Genomic DNA, 16,711 nt, shown 5'->3' with positions numbered 1-16,711 from the left:
CAACCCCCCAACCCAGATAAGCAAGTCTTAGACCTGGGTCAAGGCAGACAGGACGAGGGGTGGGGCCCAACCTGGCCCAGAACCCAGTGGCTCTAAGGGATCCCTTCTCCCTGCCATCTACCATGGCCATCCTAGACACACCCCCAAGAAATCATGGCCCCGGGACTCCCAGGACCTAGTTATAGAGCCATGGAACCTGTCACCTCTATGGGAACTGAAGCCTGAGAGTCCCCTAGGCAGAGGTGGGAAGATCAGGGCCTCACCTCTCCAGCCTGGCCTGGTGCTGAAGTGACCAGGCAACCTTCCCCGGTCCTGGGCATCTTGCCCACTCACTCTACCCCACCCTGGTTCTGCATCAGCTGCAGGAATCCTGTACCACCAGGCAGGCATGAGCAGGAGAGTGGGGCTGTTACCACTCAGGCAGGTCCTAGACTCCTCACCTTTAACCCCAAGGTTAGGCAACCATGAAGACAAGAAGGAGGTCCAGGGGAACACTGACATAGCTGGCTTCCCTGTGGGGACAGGGATCCTGCATAGACTCCTGGCCCAAGCCACAGTGAAGGCAGAACTGAGGACACAGAGCTTTACGGGAGATGTTGCTGTAATGGGGCAGCACCTCCAGCACCATGGGCCAGTGATATCACACCGTGTCACCTGTCACACAATGAGCCACACCCTCGTCACCCAGAGGACTGGGCTCAGGGTCACATGAGCCTGCCCTGGGACATACATTCATTCCACCCTGTCCACATGTGACTATGACAGGGCCCCTCACTGAGCCATGACAAGATCCCTCACTGAGCCAACAGTAGCACAGCCAGGTCAAGGGCAGAGCCTGCCACTTACATCACACACAAGCCTACTCAAGGTGGCTGGACTTGTGACACACGCAGGTTCACCCGTGTCACTGGCCACAGCCCTCAGACCTCAGGAAAGAGACCTGAGGAATGGAGAGTTCCATAGACCAGCTCCCCACTTCTGGGCCCTAAAGCTGTGTCCCGCCTGGTAGTGTCACCTGGTCCCCAAAAGTCCCCACCTCATGCCTGCCTCGGGACCAGAACTGTCCAGGTCCCAGCCTGTGGCTGGGTCTCTGGGCTCAGCCCCAGGGCTCAGATAGACAGGCTCCTGGTTGGGGGGTGGCATTGGTCAAAGGGCTGGCAGTGACCATGGTGATGTCTACAACAAGGCCCTGCCTGGCCTGCTCACACAGCCGCAGCCGCTCGCCTAGCAGACCCCACCACAGAGCCAGATTCACATGCTGATACTGTGCTTCCTCTGCACCTTCCTGAATGCAGCCGCTGCACAGCCAGGTCGTCATTGATGTCGCAGTCCATTCCCTGGGACAAGCTCAGGGGGATCTGGCAGGTGAGGGGGGGTGGGCAGTAAGCAAGGCCAGAGTGGCGGGTCTAGGTGGGAAGGGTGGGTTCAAGCGGGGTCAGGTGGAGAAGAAGGCGACTCTGGGCCCATCGAGGATGGGGTTGACAGGCACGATCACATGTGGGTGTGGTCTCAAGGGAGGGCGGGGCCTCAAGGTGGGGCCTCCCTTGAGACCACTCCCCGGAGTGGTCGCCCAGCCTGCAGGTGACATCCATGAGGATGTCAATCACGATGATGTATGGTTATTCTGAGGACAAACCAAGTGGATGGCTGGCGAATTCACCTGAAGAGACCCAGTCCTTGCCCTTACCTTGTCAGGAGGTCTGGCCTCAGACTGCATCACTCCTGTACACGGCCACTCTTGCAATGAGCCACCGAGCGCCTGCAAGTCAGGGCAGCTCCTAGGAGGGTCAAAGGACACTGCTGCCCCTGCCTGGCAGAGGCGCCAGGGATGGGCTTAGGTCATAAGGAGGTGAGGACAGTTTCTGGGAAGGAAGAGGGAGCTGGGGATGAAGCTCTATCTGGGCAGAGCCCCTCAGGGGCTCCTGGTGCCCACAGGATTCTTGTGTGTGTGCTGCCACTGGCAGAGGAGGTGGTGCTGCTGTCCTGGACCAGGGAGACCCATGGGTGATGCCCTGCAGGATGAAGAGTTTGAGGCCACCCTGGATCTATGGGACTGGGCCTGGGGTGTTGGCTTGAGAATGCAGCCAGCTTCCATGAACACTCCCTAGGGGCCAGGCTTGCACCATGTCCACTGGATTAAAGGACATGGAAGCCACCAAAGCCAATGGAGTTGGGGAAGCCAGATTTGGGGGTCTCGGCTCAGGGACCCCAACACATATCTAGGGATTCTGACCACACTAACCCTTTGCCTACCAGATTCATATGCAGCTCCCACACACAGTGGGTTTGTGCCCATGCTGCTTTGCTGTCCTGTGGCTTAGGCCAGGTCCACAAGCACATGTTTTGGGGGTCAGTGTTTTGTGTCAGCCTGTCTAGCAGACCTGTGCTCCTCCTCAGGGACACACAGGCCTCTCAGGGCTGCCTCTTCCTCCATGTCAGGCAGGGCTGTTTCTTGCTATCCGAAGCCACAAGGCTGGGCCAGCTGCAGCGCCAGGGGGACTCAGAGAGCTCCGGCTCAGTCCCCCTCCACCTCTGTGGTGATCACGACCATAGTGCGCTTGCTGTGCACCACGGCCCAGAAGTGGCCCTTGCAATCTGTAGATGTGGTGGCAGTGGACACTTTGCCTGTTCCACAGCCTGGTTTATCTTCTGGGTCACTCTGAAAGAGGTGGGTGTTGACTACCTGCTGTTTCCAGGACTAAAGGTCCAGATGACAGACCTTTGCAAAGTGGCATGGTGAGTGATGGCTCCCACACAGTTCCTGGGGGCCAGGGAGGGCCTTGGGACCAGTGCTGAGGACAGGCGGGAGGGACTGCATCGCACCTCTGGTGGCAGCCACATTCCTTGCTCCACCCAGAGTCCTGCAGAATGGCATCTGAGAGAGCCCTGGGTCTTGCCTCTCAGGGAAGGATGTTCTTGTAGCTAGATGTTCTTGAGCTTGTTCTCCAACTACTGTGCCTCTTCTGGGCGTATCGGAGCTGGCGTTTCTGAGGGACAGAGGTTTGGCAGGGTCACTGCCCCTTTCCAGAGCTCTCAGCACCCAACCCTCTTTTCGTGACCCAGCCCAGAAGACAGGTCTGGGTGGTGGCCAGGGCGTCTCTCAAACCCTCCCTAGAGACAGGCTTGGCCTCCCTGCTGGTGTCTGGTCTGGTGAGCTCCCTCACACAGCTCTCGATGCTGGAGGCTGACCCTCATAGCCTTCTGGGGCCGGCAGGGACACCCCACAGCCCAAGGTGGCTGCCTTGCTCTCTTCCATTCAGACTCCTGCTCTGTACTCAGTGCCCTCACATCTGGCCATTGAGCTCCCCTCTCCTGGAGGGGCTACGCAGCATTCTCCTGTGCTCCTGTGGGAAGAAGACACTCAGGATCTAGGGTTCATGTGGGTGCACACCTGCTGGGGGAGACAGGATCCCTAGCTCCCGCGCGCTCTGAGGTTTCTCTGTTAGAGGTCTCCAGAAGTCTCGGGGAGGGTGTGAAGTGTCCTGCCTGCCTCATCATACTTCCTGGCTCTCTGTGGAGGCCCACAGTGACCACCAGATGGCAGCATGGTCCTCAGCAAGGAGGGCCTCCCAGACCAGGCTGGCCGTTTCCTGGAGAGACACAGCTTCCTGGGGTAGAGAAACCAAGGTTGAGGAGCCTGCTCACCCCAGGTCACCAGTAAGAAGGGTGGAGGTAGAACCAAGGCAGGACCTGCCCTTTGCACTCCTACTCCCACTGCTAGGGTCTCAGGCCTGGAGGAAATGAAGCCAGGGTTAGGGGAGAGAGCTGAAGACATTTCTGAGCTAGGGACAGTGGTTTCCCAAGGCAGTGCCCTGTAGACACGAACCTCAGAGATAAATACACACACACACACACACACACACACACACACACACACACACACACACACCTGGCTTGAGCTCACTGCTCCAGCATGGAATCCTGGCAGCCCAGAGGCTGCTGGAGCTCCTCTTGGCCCACTGTGGTGGATCTCAGAGCAGCCCATGGGATGTTGCATTGTCCCTCAACACGAGTAGTGGTGGACACCACTGTACTGGGTATAGTGGCACCTGGAAGGGCAGAGGTGCCATCTGTTTGGGGGGTGTGCCAGGCTCCATGGTTTCCTCTCATGTGGCACCTTCAGCTTCCTGAACAGTCTGGGCTTTTCCTGTACAGAGGTTCTAGCCCTTTCATTCTCATGCCAGGAAACCTGGGGGCAAGGCTAAGCCCTTCCAAGGCCAGCGCAGTTGACCCCAGGCCAACTCTCCCTTGACTCTGCCACCTCCAGACCCCTGCCCAGGAATCCACTGTCAGAATCAGGACCTGAGAGAGGAGTAAAAGGGGACAGTGAGTACCTCCCCTCTCCTTCAGCAGTGACCACCCTGCTGTCCACATGGAAGGCTCTGGGATATCCTGTTCTCAGCGTACAGCTGACAGCAGGGACAGCTGTGCTCAGGGCCCTCTAAGGAATAAACAGGGTACCCATATTCAGAGTTGCTTGCCACCCAGGTGGGCCCTGTCTCACTCTATGCGGACCCCAAGTCTAAGACTCTATTATCTCTCCAGGGCAGTGGCTGAGGTTTTTCTGTAGAGAAATCAAGTCGCTCCTGTTAAAGGGCACATGGCTTCTGGAGCCAGAACCTGCCTATATAATCCTGTTAGGCCCTCTGCTCTCCTAGACTGGACCCCTGGAAGGACCTGTGTCTAGAGACCAGGCTGATCTAAATGTAATACAAATGATGTCTCACAGCCTTCATACCATCCACTGAGTGGCCAGGTGAGGCAAGGATGGGGATACCGTGGCTCAGCCCTCTTTGGTCATGCTGTCCAGTCCTCGACTTGCCTCCCCAGCCCTAAGACTTCCTGTCAGCCCTTGAGCTACCCCTATCCAGGCCAGGCCTCTCAGAGCCACACTCCCCTGTGGTACACCCCCTACCCTGGCACCTCCTGTGCCAGGTACTGGCACTGGGCTCCATGGGGAAGGGTCCTTCTACCCCCTGGCTTGGTGGTGGCTATCTCCAGCTGGTCCATTGCTTCCAATCTTTTCTGAAGCCAAGGCTACTTCAGCCTCCACCTCACCCCTTCAGTTTCTGTCTTGAGGGTGTCTATGACTGCGTAGCCCGCAGGGTTCTCCTCCCCACCCTAAGCACCAGACCTTGCACACCTGCCCAGCACTCCTGAAGGAGCAAGGAAATGAAGAAAGACACAGAAGCACAGGGTCTCCGGGTCTAGGCTTTTGCTTTGCTTTGGAGAGGGGAACCTTTCCTTAATATCAAGTCAAAAAAAGTACACTTTTTGATCTTTAAATTGAGAAGTCCCTCTTTCCCAGCTCCTGAAATGCTTGGTCTACTGTCAATGGTCACCCATAATCCCATCAGGGTTAAGCTCACCCAGAAGTGCCAACAGGTGCCCCCTCACTATGCAGTGTCCCCTTCCTGTGTTCAGACACAGGGAGGTTGTTCCACGTGCAAATGCATCACTGCAGCTTTGCTGGCCCCTCTGCACCCCATCACACATCTCCCCAGTGCAGACCCTGCCCTCCACTCGGGGCCTCTTGGGGAGCTTGAAGCTTGTGCCCTCACTATGGAGCTGGGCAAAAAGGCCCCAAAGTCAGAGCTGGGAGTTGGCGCAAAAGGACAGACACAGTCCCTCTGGTTTACACTTTATTTCACGGTGTTTGACAGACACAACTGGAGTTAGTAACAAGATACCATGCGGCTCCCTCCTGCCTCCACCGCGCCTAGCCGGGGGCCAGGCTGCCACTCTACCAGGCTTTGATGGCCCTGCACAGCCTGCACGGAGGGAGGGGATGGTGGGGTGCATGCTGCGCTTTTAAGGCATTTCTAGCTCCACTGCCAGCCCTGCCACTCCTGCACCTGCCCTTCGGCCTCAGTCAGGCACCAGGCTGTCCCTGGTCACTCTCAGATGAGCACAGCCTCCCTCATGGTAGACCTGGCCCGCAACTTGTACTGCTCTGGGGCCAGGATAGAGGGAGAAAAAAAATGAGACCAGTGTTTGAAGAAAATGGTTGGTTTTCAGGCCTGGACACTCACCCCTGAGGGAAGGAAGCTGGCTGCCACACAGTGGGCCACATCGCACGGTGGTCCACTCCCTCAGGAGCCACTGAGTGTGGGGAGGTGGGCTACATCCAGGGTGGACAGGCAGGCTCAGTGAAGTGCCCTGGCCCTGGGCTGTCCTCCAGCACCCTGGAGCTAAGAGACACACTTGGAGGTGTGAGGCACAGGCCCAAAAGTAACATTGTTTCTAGGTCACAGTACTGGCACAGAAGGGCCTGGGTTCCAGGCCAGCCTAGGCGAGGCTCACCTACAGCACACACAGACAACAGGAGTGTAAGTAGGAACCAGGAGGCCCTGGGGCTTGCTCGGACGAAGGCCCTATCGAAGCCTACAGCTCCCCTGCTTGGGGACATGGACCTCATCCAACAGAACATGGTGACATGGGGAGCAGGAACACAAGGGACTGACACAGGCAGATACACGGGGGACACAGTGCAAGAGGCTGCAGCATGTGCCCTGAGGCAGAGGGGCAAGTCTTGAGGGTGCCCTGTAGCCCCTGCAAGTGTCCGGTACCACGTGTCTCCACAGCACGGCTGCCTGGACAGAGGGGAGCCCAGGTCAGCAGTCCCCCTGGCCAACACAGGCAAGAAAATCATATGGAAAAGCAGTAAGTTTACAAAAATAGAAAATAATTACAGCAGGGTGGGCAGGGTCTTGGCTGCTGGTCAAGGGGTGGGGCAGGGCCGTAGCTCTGGCCTGGTGACTGCATCTTCCAGCAGGTGTAGTGGGTGCCCGCTTACCACCACATCCCGCAGGCAGCCCACAAAGCCTGTGCTATAGGCTTTGGGCAGCGCCTGGCCCGTGGGCAGCTTCTGAAGGCCCCCTGCAGGACAGACAGGGAAGTCACTCAGCTGAAACTCAGCACAGTAGTGTGCAGAGGGCAGCTGGGGCCTGGGAACAGTGACCAGCAGGCGTGTCCACTCATGTACTCCTCCTGGCCTGAAGGCCACAACACTGCTGCTTGTTGCTGTCCTGATGGGCTGACTCAGGACAGAGTCTGTCTCAGACTTTTTTTCTTTTTTAATGTATTTGATACAGGGTCTCACCACACAGCTTGCACTCATAGTAATCTTCCTATTTTTAGCCTCCCCAGTGCTCTGATTACAGGTGTGCGCCACCACACCCGGTCTCAGTGTCTGGCTAAGCGCAGCATGTGGTGCTGGGCTTGCCTAAGGAGGTACTTAGTCTGCTGAGCACCTCGCCAGCCCTATCCCAAGACATTCTTACACTGCTGGTCCCTTCCCTGGCCTCCTGAAACACTCACCAAGCCACAGGGCTCCATCTGTGTCCAGCTGTGTGGCACCCAGAGGAGAGGAGCCGGTCACAGGGGCTTCGTTGCCCACCTGAAGGGATCCTTCCCTTTGCTCCCTGAAGGTACAAGATGGTCAGTGCCTGCCTCCCCCAACACTTGAGCTCCTGTCCCTGTCCCATACCGCATACGTGCCACATCCTGGAGACCACACCAGGAGTCATTCCTTGGGGCCAGGTCGGGGCAACAAGTCCTCTGCCACTAATGCCTCCCTCACACCTTCTTGTCTTTCCCTCCTTCTCACTGCCAGTGAGCCTCAGGTAGGCAGCTGGTCACCGCGAGTGACCAGACATGACCTGACTGCGTTAAGGCGCTGCTTACCGTACCTGCCACAAATCACTCACCTGTGAGCCCTAACCCGCAGCCAGTGATTGGTGTTGACCTTCACGGTAGAGCGCAGTACCACGGGCTGGGAGCCCAGGTCATAGCTCAGCTGCAGGTGCCCATCCACGATGGCCAGTGCCACATAGTCTGCACGCTCCGTGGCCTTCCCACTCCACAGCACCAGCCCCTGAGTGGCTTCGGTACGCAGGCTCAGTTCAAAGTGGTTGCTCTGTAGCGCCTTCTCACTGTGGAGGAGGGTGGGGTCAGGTCTTCTGAAGGCGGCAAGTGGGGCAGGGAGGGGGAGGGATGGAGCTGGCGATGAGAGCCAGAGTGGCTGAATGGGCACGGGTGGCAGCCGCAGGGCGTCTGGGGCGGGGCAGACGGATGAAGACAGCAGGCAGGCACAACGCATGGTGAGGGCCAGCCAGGGCCTCAGGCACGGCCGCTGCTCACCTGTGAAGGGCCCCGGAATCTGGAGTTTCCGGGCTTAGAAGCAGGAAGAGAGGGAAGCAGTGAGGAAGGCAGATCGACTGAAGTCTCCTGAAGTCCCCTTTTCCACACTGGCAAACATCCCGAGCCATGCACGATCCCCGCTACCATTGACCCACATCCCAGAGAGCCTTAGCAGGGACATGAGTGCAACAGTGTGTGGGCAGAGCTGGGAGCACCAACCAACAGGGTGCAGAGGGCATGGGGTGAAGCATGGCGACACAGATGGGGACGCAGGGCTCATCTGCCAGGGAGCAAGCCTCTTTGTCCACCATGCATATGTTGTGCAGAAACAGCCACTCACACGTACACACACGTACAAGCTCATATATCATCTTACACACCTTTGATCATGTGGGCATGTACACACATGTACATACATTCACAGCGGATGTGAACAAAGCATTACTCACATGGAAACTTCCACATAAATACATAGCACATGTATGCACTGGCACTGGTGCTTTTCTGGGGGAGTTATCATAGGGGGTGATGTAAACAGCCCTTGGCATGGGTCCTGGGAGGGGGAGGTCCTCATTTCCAACTGGGGGCTGAGCCTTGCATAGCACAAACGGGCCTAACACCCTTCCTCCACCCAGGATGGGAAGCTCTACTCTTGGTGGAGCTCAGGACTGTGCAGCCAGGCAGGGGACCTATCACGGACAGAGAGCACGATGTGTGGGGGGACACAGGCTACTTACACTGGGATCTCATTGGCCAGTTCGCTTGGAAACAAAGAGACAGAGACAGTGAGAAGGAAGGAGTGCAGAGGTGGAGCAGTCACTGGACCTGGCCTCCTGGCACTGACCCAGCGGGTGTTGTGGGGGGTCTGGCGCCCTGCCCTGCCCTGCCCTGCCCTGCCCTGCTAGCATGCACAGACAAGACCAGACAGAAAGCAGAAGGTGGAGGGGTGCCTAGCTCCCGGAGGTGCATTACCTCTCCCTCACAGCACTGAGGTACTCAATGTAGGTCTGCCCATCGAAGGCCAGTGTGTCCAGGTCCCCCGCTGACTTCTCAACCAGCCCTGAGAGATAGGCAGTCACATGGGCCCCAAGGAATCCTGGGGCTTCGTCCAGCTTTAGCCATGTGCTGCCAGAGCTCACCTTTCTCACAGTGCAGCCCTGAGAAGCCTGTGGGACACAAGCACTCATAGGCAGCTTCCCGTGGAAGACATGAGGCTCCATTGAGACAGGGGTGGCCCAAGGCTTTGGTGCAAGGGTGGTCTTCAAAGGATGAGATGCCCATTGCCCGCAGAACATGCTCCTGAGTCAACAATTGGCGGCCTCCCAGGGAGATCTGCAGGGTGCAGGGACAAGGGCCTTAGTCCCCCAGTATAGGACCCTCACCAGAGGTCCTTTCTGTACCCCCACTTCAATGACAGCCCTGGAGGCGGATCCCACCCTATCCCTCATACCAACTGGATGGCACCATCAAAGCCAGAGGACACCACAGCTGCCCGGGCCAACTTGCTGAAATCAGGGGCACCCCCCACATAGAGTGGCTCCTTCAGGTTGAGCACGGTGTGTGGCACCTGCAGGAGGCACTGGGTGAGGGGCTGTATGGGGCCCAGTGGGCAGGGACAGCCCAAGTGCATACCAGGGTGCCTGTGGCTGGACCCATTCCACAGGAGGCAGCGTCAGTTACAGAGAGATTGAGACGCAGGAGTTAGTGGGGAGGGGCTATTCTAGTTGGGTAAGGAGACAATGGCGGGTAAGAGGCAGACAGTACCTTGCGGGATTTCTGACATCCGGAGAGCGGGTGGGGGTGCAGAACAAGAGCCAGAGAGCAGTGAGGGCAGAGAGAAGACAGACGGAGGCCCAGGACAGACAGGAGAAAACAGCATCGTGAGAGCTGGTTACGGGTGTCCAGCCCCTGGGTGGAGGAAGGGTGCTAGGCAGGATGGGCAGAGGCCATGGCCCCTCCATACTTCTAGACACTCACCGGGGACTCCCCCAGCACACGGGGCCCATCACCCACGCGCATTGCACCCTTGCGGCCGTTTCGCTCCAGTAAGACCTTTGTCCAGGTACCCATGGCTACTGGCTCCTTGCTCCTATGGGGACAGCACTGTGAGCAGGTTCTCGGCTCTGCCGGCTCAGGGCAATGATGTCACAACGTGCCTCTCATCATGGTCCCTCCAGCTTAACCCAGCGTGTGCAGCCCACCTGCAGCCACCCACCTGATGGCTGCAGCCCCCTTGCCCAGGTCGTAACGGAATTCTAGAAACCAGTCGCGCAGGGCCAATGATACAAAGTCCCCCCTGCCATCTGTCTTCTGCCCATTGTAGAGGAGCAAGCCGCTGGGGCCCCGGGCCAGGAACACAACTGCCAGTGCCATCTTCTCCCTGGAGTCACACAGGGTTACGGGGGTGTCCCACTGTCCCCTCCCCGACAGGTCCTATGCGCCCCCCCCCCCCCCCCCCCCCCCGCACCTACTGACCCCACGTCTCGTTCAAAGGTGTGCAGGCCTTTCAACTCCAGGTAGGAGAAGCCGCTGAAGTCAGCCATGAAGGGCAGGGAGCCCCAGTCCCTCTCCAAGGCTAGGGAGAACCAGATTAGGGGTGTCTCAGGGACGCAAGTGCTGACACTTGAGGGCTCCTGCACCCTCACCGCCTCACAGCCCTGTGCCTAATTCAAGTCTGCCACCAGTCTAAGTCCCAACTCCCATGGGACTGAAAAAACTGAGCCATAACTCAACCCAAAGATTTGACCCTGATACCTCACTGCCCACTGCGTCCCCTACCTATGTGGCAGAGGGCACCCCCACGCCCAAGGGGGCACTCGCACTTAGGGCCTCCCTCAGGTAGTACACGGCAAGGGGCTGCTCCATGGCAGGGGTTGGGCTGGCAGGGGCTCTTCTCACGGGCACAGGTTGGACCTGAAGAGAGAATGATGGGGACCCCAAAGGTGTAAGACCCTGCTGAGACATTTGTTTTCCCATCCCAGCACCTGGCCCAAGCCCACTCTTACCAAAACGGCCAGGTGGGCACTGACAGTGGAACGCTCCAGCCTCGAGCACCTGGCAGGGTACTCCACTGCTGCAGGGGTTGGGCGTGCAGGGGTCATCCCCACACTCGCCCACACCAGAGCTCTGGGAGACAGCTCCCTGCCAGCTGCCCAGCTCCAACCGCTGATTGTTGATGTCCAGCAAGCGGATGCAGCCCTTTAGGCCAACCCCAACAGAGGTCCGCTCGAGCACCCTAGCATGAGAACAGGATCAGGGTCAGAGGCAGAGGCCAGAGGTACCTTCACTCACAGCCCACTGTAACTTGGGGGGGGTCCCATGAGCTGGGGTTAGGGCCACCCTCCCATTTCCAGTTGCTCACAAGGTAGCCAGTCCCATAAACAATAGTCAGAAGCTGGGAATGAAGATTAAAGGTCAAGACTTGAAGGTCAGGGTCAGCGGAACTGGGATGCCATCACAAATAGGACAGGGGCAGGACGGGCCACGTCCTGGGGTCAAGGTCAGGATAACAGCCACCATTCACACCCAGTTAGCATGAATAAAGTGGCTTGGGCCACAGCCAGAGGTCAGTGTGGAAGTGGAGGTCAAGGTCAATGCTGGGGCCTGGGTCCCTCAGAGCTGGTCCATCCTATTCCTGCTCACACAGCAGCCTGGTCCTCTGGGACGCCACCCACAAACAGGTCCGTGTCCAGGTTAAGGCCATCTGTGCCACTGGGGCTCTCGCCCGTAACAGGGCTCTCACCATCCACAGAGAGTGTGCCCTGGCGCCAGTGCCTTGACAGTTCTAGGCGGTGCCACCGGCCCAGCTCCACAAGCACGGAGCTAGTCAGCACCGCTGGCCCAGAACCTGTGTCAAACCTAGGACAGGAGCAGGGACTCAGATGATCCAGCTCATCTGACCAGTGGCCCCCACCCCAGCTTCACCAGGATAGGCCTGGCCCCACCCTTGCAAATGCAGGTGACATAGCCCCACCTACACTATCATTCTGCCCCCCAAGCTACAAAAGGGCCTGCCTAGTCCACCCTGCACCACCCACACCATTGCTCTGCTCCCCAAGCTACAAAAGACCTTGCTTAGTCCACCCTGCCCTACCTACACCATGGCTTTGCCCACCCAGTCTCCACCCCATGAGCTGGTAGACCCCCACCCAGCCCACCTGAGCTGCACCCGCCCACCCTGCAGAGCCAGTGCCAGGAAGTCTTTGCCGTGGTTATTTCCATTGTACAGCAGCAGTCCCTGTAGATCCAGAGTCCGGAATTCTAGTGCCAGGCGCAATGTGTGGTAGGCACGGAGGGTTGGGAAGGCCAGGAAGGCGCGGCCTCCAAAGGCAGGCACAGAGGGGCGTAGCACTGCAGGAGGCAGAGGCCAGCTAGAGAGCACACCCTGTGGCTCTACAGCCCAAATGCCCCCCAATACTGTGTACCCCTCCCCTGCGTTACCCACTCTCACCCTCCTCACAGATGGTGCCACCCCTGCCTGCTGGGCAGCTGCAAGTGAAGTCTTGGTCAGAGTCCTGGTCCTGGCAGGTGCCCCCATGGAGGCAGGGCTGGGAGGCACAAGGCCTCAGAGGCTGCTGGGGGTCTGGGGGAATAGGCCAGTGTTGTGCCGTGTGGCTGGGGACTGTGGTGGACGGCCAGTGTGTGGTAGGGGGTGCTGTGGTCTTGCTAGTAGGTCGGCTGGTGCGACTGGGGTAGGCCCGAGGGGTCACAGCAGAGGGCAGTTGCCCTGTGGTGGTAGCTCCGGCCGTGGCCACTGCAACTGTGGCTCCTGTGGCAGCTCCTGTGAAGAAGGCTGGAAACCAGTCTGTGGGGTAGGTAGCTGTTAGGGCCTGCAGGGGCAGGGCACTGGGAAAGGGGACCAACCCCTCCTTGGGCTCAGGGTGCTCACCAAAGTCCATGAATCTCACATGCTCCTGCAGAGGCCTCCTCACCACTAGGGTGCGGCGCCTGGATGCCTGGATTTGCCGGAGCAGGGCCTGGCCCACATCAGGAGCCCTGAAGGCTGTACCTGAGGCAGAAAGGACACTGAGCATGGCTTGGCCCCTGTGCCCCCACCCCCCATTGTCTCCTAGGAGGGACCTGGGCTACAGTACTCACTGGGGTCAAAATGCACATCCACAATGGCTCGGACCCATCTGCCAGGCCCCAGATCCCGCAGGCGGACACTCCAGAAGTCTTTCTTGACATCTGAGTTGCGGAACAGGTCATCCAGCTGCCAGAAGGAAAAGGACAGGGACATGGGGCATCACCTAAGCCCAGCTACAACTGGCCCTGGGCTGTCGGGTACCTGCCCTGACACTCCTGTGGCTCTGTCCCAGGAGTGGCCTCACACTCACCGAGCTCTCAATGCTCCGGGCAGTTTCCCCAAACAGCTCTGACTTAGGGTCAGCCATCTCAGGTGTGTAGAACAGCTCCTGCCCCTCGACCCCCTCCAGCTCCAACACGCCTTGGAATGCCTTGGTGGCTGTGGGGGAGGGGTAATGAGGCCCTGCCTGGCACTCACCTGTCCTCCTGCACCAGCCATGGCACAGGCACCCAGGGCAAGCCACTTGGAGCACAAGGGCAGGTGGATATTAGTCAGATGGTCATGAGGTTAGTGGGGGCCCCAGGGCAAGGCTGGCGTCAGTTACCAGGTGGACTCCTCGGAACAGGTGCCCCAGGTTGGCTTGCAAGGAGAGAGACGGTTAGGCAAGGGTCCTGGCACCCACATGAGTTTGGGGTCTTAGATCACACGTGTGCGTGTGTGTTGCATCCCCACACACATGTGCTGAAGCCACAACTCCAGTACCGACCTGCTACCGAGGGGTGGGGACAGCAGCTGGTGTGTCCAAGGTGTTCCTCAAGCTTTGTTCCGCCCCCACTGCCCACTTACCAGGGCAGTTGGAGCTCTCGGCATCCAGCAAGGGTGTCTTCCCATCTGAACAGCAGCCCAAAGGGGAGTTGTAGCAGGAAGCCCTCTCGATGGGTGGCCCAGGGGTCGCCATGCTGTTGCCTGGAGGGAGCTCAAGGCCTAGGGAAATAACATCTCAGCTCAGCCCCAGGGGCAGCTTCTCTGGGTTCTAGCCCCAGTCCCTGGACTCCTTCTCTGACCTGCGCTCCCCCGCAACTCCTGCTCACTCTGGACTGGCTGCTGGGACCCAGAGCCCCTGCTTACCCCCAGAGCCACCCCCACTGGCCTCCTGGTCTCCACTGAGCTCCTCGTCACCACTCCCATCGGTGCTGCCAGATTCACCAAAGGCTGATGTGGCAAGGCTGGTGGCAGTGGAAGCTGCTGTGGGAGGCACAGTTAGCACAGGCCTGGCCGTGGGCCTGGGGATGCTGGATGTGGTCCAAGGTCGTGACAAGGGTGGAGGAGTAGCCTGGCTGTGGGGGACACTGCTGGGTGCCAGGGGAAGGGCGCTGGGGGGGGATGGCAACGCCTCGCTCAGGACATGCTCCAAGGGGCTCACAGATGCGGGCGTCAGGCGCGTGCCAAGAGCAACAGCATCTGCAAGGAGAGGGCGGCTGGGGCCTGGAGGCAGGGCAGGGAGCCCTTCCCGATCGGTTCTGGGTGGTGGCTTGAGGGCCGTACCCTGGCATGGGCCAAGACTCTGGGCAGAGACGTCCAGGCCCTGGCGGCAGGCGATGGTCTTCAGCTGGCACTCGCTGCCGTATGTGACGCCATCAGACCCACAGACCTGGGGCACAGGATGGGGATGCTCAGGCCAGTCTCCCCCTGGCCAACCCCGCGCCACCTGCTCTGACCTCACCTTAGTGGCATTGGCCGCTGGGCATGTGAAGGCTGGGCACACACAGTGGACAGATCCAGCTTCCTCCACACAGGAGGCTCCAAACTCACAGTGCATCTCCACACAGGTCTTGGGCACCAAGGAGCCTGGGGCAGACACAGGAGCCTCCAGCTCAAGCTGTCCCCTGCACAGGGAGCCCCATGTCACCACTGACCCTTGCCCTCACCTGCCTCACAACCAGCAGGGCCCAGGACGTGGCCTTCTGGACACTGCCCACACTTGGGCCCGGCCACGCCTGGCTTGCAGGAGCAGAGTCCAGTCATCTGTTCACAGTCGTCTCGCACAGCCCCCCGTGGATCACAGCTGCAGGCTAGGAGAGGAAAGAGCCTGAGTCTGCACCCGCACAGACCTCCCACCTGCTTCAGAGACAAACCAGGTAGGGGCCAGGCTAAGGGGACCACTGCTCACGAGTGCAGCCACTCAGGTGGTCGGTGACGATGCCACGGAAGTTCCAGAAGCCAGGCTCACAGCGGTCACACTTGAGGCCGCCCACGCCTGGTCGGCAGGAGCACTGCCCCGTGGCCGGGTCGCAGATGCCACTGTAGGAGCCATGCGGGTTGCACTGGCAAGAGCCTGCAAGAAGAGGGAGCGCAGGTCACAGTGACCACAGAGCCCCACCAGCCAGGCCTCGGGACAGGCTTGCTACTCACGTGGGCAGCCGGCAAGGCCCACGCCCCGGGCAGCGGTGACGTTGTCCTGGCAGCAGCCATAGGGGGTCTGGGTACAGTGTGGGAGAACGACAGGTGGCAGTGGTGCCAATGTAGGGCCTGTGGGAAGGCACAAGGTCCATACGTCATGCAGTGCTGACCATACACTCTGGGCTGGCCACTCTGCCTCAACCTCCCCATACCATCTCCGTTCAGCCCTCGTGAGCCCAGCTCCCACTAAGGCCTGGGGATCTGAGCTGGGGCTACATCAAATGCAAGGCACATCTGTGAATGCAGGACCCAGAACACAGAAAACACAAGGGCCACTTACACACAGACAAACTGGCATACACACACGTAGAGATGTGTGAATGAGACAAATACAAATGTCTCTAAAAACTTGTTATAATAAGACACACTGCTGTTAATTTCTCCTCAAGATACTCTCCTTTGCTTCAATTGATCTTATCCCATCCCATGGTTATAGTTATTTTCTTTCTTTTTTCTCTTTTTTGGTACAGGGAATCAAAACTCAGGACCTTGAGCTTGCCAGGTAGGCACTATGCCACTGAGCTATATCCCTGGTCCCTCTGGCTACTCCCCGAAACAGCTCTAGAACTCTTATTTTGTAAGCTATCTTTAGTTGTGCCGTCCTGGTTTGAAACGTTTACCTTTCACAGTTATCTGACTTTGGCCAAGAGCCAGAAGTCACTGGGGCCACATCTATGGAGAAGGTAAGGACACGCTGCATGCTTTTACAAGCCTGGCTTTCTAGTAACTAGCACTTGGTAGCAGGGTTCATTGTACTTATTTTTTTATTTTTTATGTATTTTAGTACAGGGTCTACAGGCTTTCACTACAGAGAGCTGACTCGTAGTGATCCTGCTTACAGCCTCCCAAGTGCTAGGATTACAGGCATGTGCCACCACGCCCAGTCTCTATCACCATCTCAGTGCACCCCGGGGGCAGGGCCTGGCACCGCAGGTCTGGGGGCCGAACCCCAGCATCTTACTGATCAGGCGCTTTAATCTGCTGAACTATCTGGCTGGCCTTATTCATTGTATTTAAAAATTTTTTTTTACATTTATTTATTTATTTATTTAGTGTGTGTGTGTGTGTGTGTGTGTGTGTGTG

The 16,711-nt window shown here is 58.4% G+C and overlaps 1 protein-coding gene across 4 annotated transcripts in view; it reads right to left on the bottom strand.

The window, feature by feature from the left end:
• Positions 1 to 5,629: 5,629 nt before the first annotated feature.
• Agrn (agrin) overlaps positions 5,630 to 16,711 on the bottom strand; it is a 31,305-nt gene continuing 20,223 nt past the window's right edge. The window contains exons 13-38 of one of the 4 annotated variants that reach the window (XM_023699435.1): positions 15,581 to 15,697; positions 15,339 to 15,503; positions 15,097 to 15,240; positions 14,892 to 15,016; positions 14,714 to 14,819; positions 14,297 to 14,629; positions 14,015 to 14,152; positions 13,479 to 13,606; positions 13,240 to 13,354; positions 13,031 to 13,150; positions 12,593 to 12,946; positions 12,300 to 12,492; positions 11,785 to 12,000; positions 11,148 to 11,377; positions 10,921 to 11,055; positions 10,618 to 10,717; positions 10,358 to 10,522; positions 10,120 to 10,231; positions 9,907 to 9,918; positions 9,593 to 9,709; positions 9,282 to 9,474; positions 9,115 to 9,202; positions 7,710 to 7,934; positions 7,321 to 7,424; positions 6,693 to 6,879; positions 5,630 to 6,593 (exon numbers count right to left, since the gene is read on the bottom strand). In XM_023699435.1, coding sequence (XP_023555203.1) covers positions 6,722 to 6,879; positions 7,321 to 7,424; positions 7,710 to 7,934; positions 9,115 to 9,202; positions 9,282 to 9,474; positions 9,593 to 9,709; positions 9,907 to 9,918; positions 10,120 to 10,231; positions 10,358 to 10,522; positions 10,618 to 10,717; positions 10,921 to 11,055; positions 11,148 to 11,377; positions 11,785 to 12,000; positions 12,300 to 12,492; positions 12,593 to 12,946; positions 13,031 to 13,150; positions 13,240 to 13,354; positions 13,479 to 13,606; positions 14,015 to 14,152; positions 14,297 to 14,629; positions 14,714 to 14,819; positions 14,892 to 15,016; positions 15,097 to 15,240; positions 15,339 to 15,503; positions 15,581 to 15,697 — 3,893 coding nt within the window. In that variant the 3' untranslated portion in view covers positions 5,630 to 6,593; positions 6,693 to 6,721. Of the gene's footprint in view, positions 6,880 to 7,320; positions 7,425 to 7,709; positions 7,935 to 9,114; positions 9,203 to 9,281; positions 9,475 to 9,592; positions 9,710 to 9,906; positions 9,919 to 10,119; positions 10,232 to 10,357; positions 10,523 to 10,617; positions 10,718 to 10,920; positions 11,056 to 11,147; positions 11,378 to 11,784; positions 12,001 to 12,299; positions 12,493 to 12,592; positions 12,947 to 13,030; positions 13,151 to 13,239; positions 13,355 to 13,478; positions 13,607 to 14,014; positions 14,153 to 14,296; positions 14,630 to 14,713; positions 14,820 to 14,891; positions 15,017 to 15,096; positions 15,241 to 15,338; positions 15,504 to 15,580; positions 15,698 to 16,711 lie in introns of all 4 variants that reach the window. The other 3 variants (XM_023699437.1, XM_023699434.1, XM_023699436.1) reach the window with 3 other exon arrangements.

Source organism: Octodon degus, unplaced genomic scaffold (genome assembly GCF_000260255.1).
Source record: "Octodon degus isolate 3935 unplaced genomic scaffold, OctDeg1.0 scaffold00113, whole genome shotgun sequence".
Lineage (NCBI taxonomy): Eukaryota > Metazoa > Chordata > Mammalia > Rodentia > Octodontidae > Octodon > Octodon degus.
Note: the sequence above shows the minus strand (reverse complement) of the source record. Positions and strands in the feature narration are given on the sequence as shown.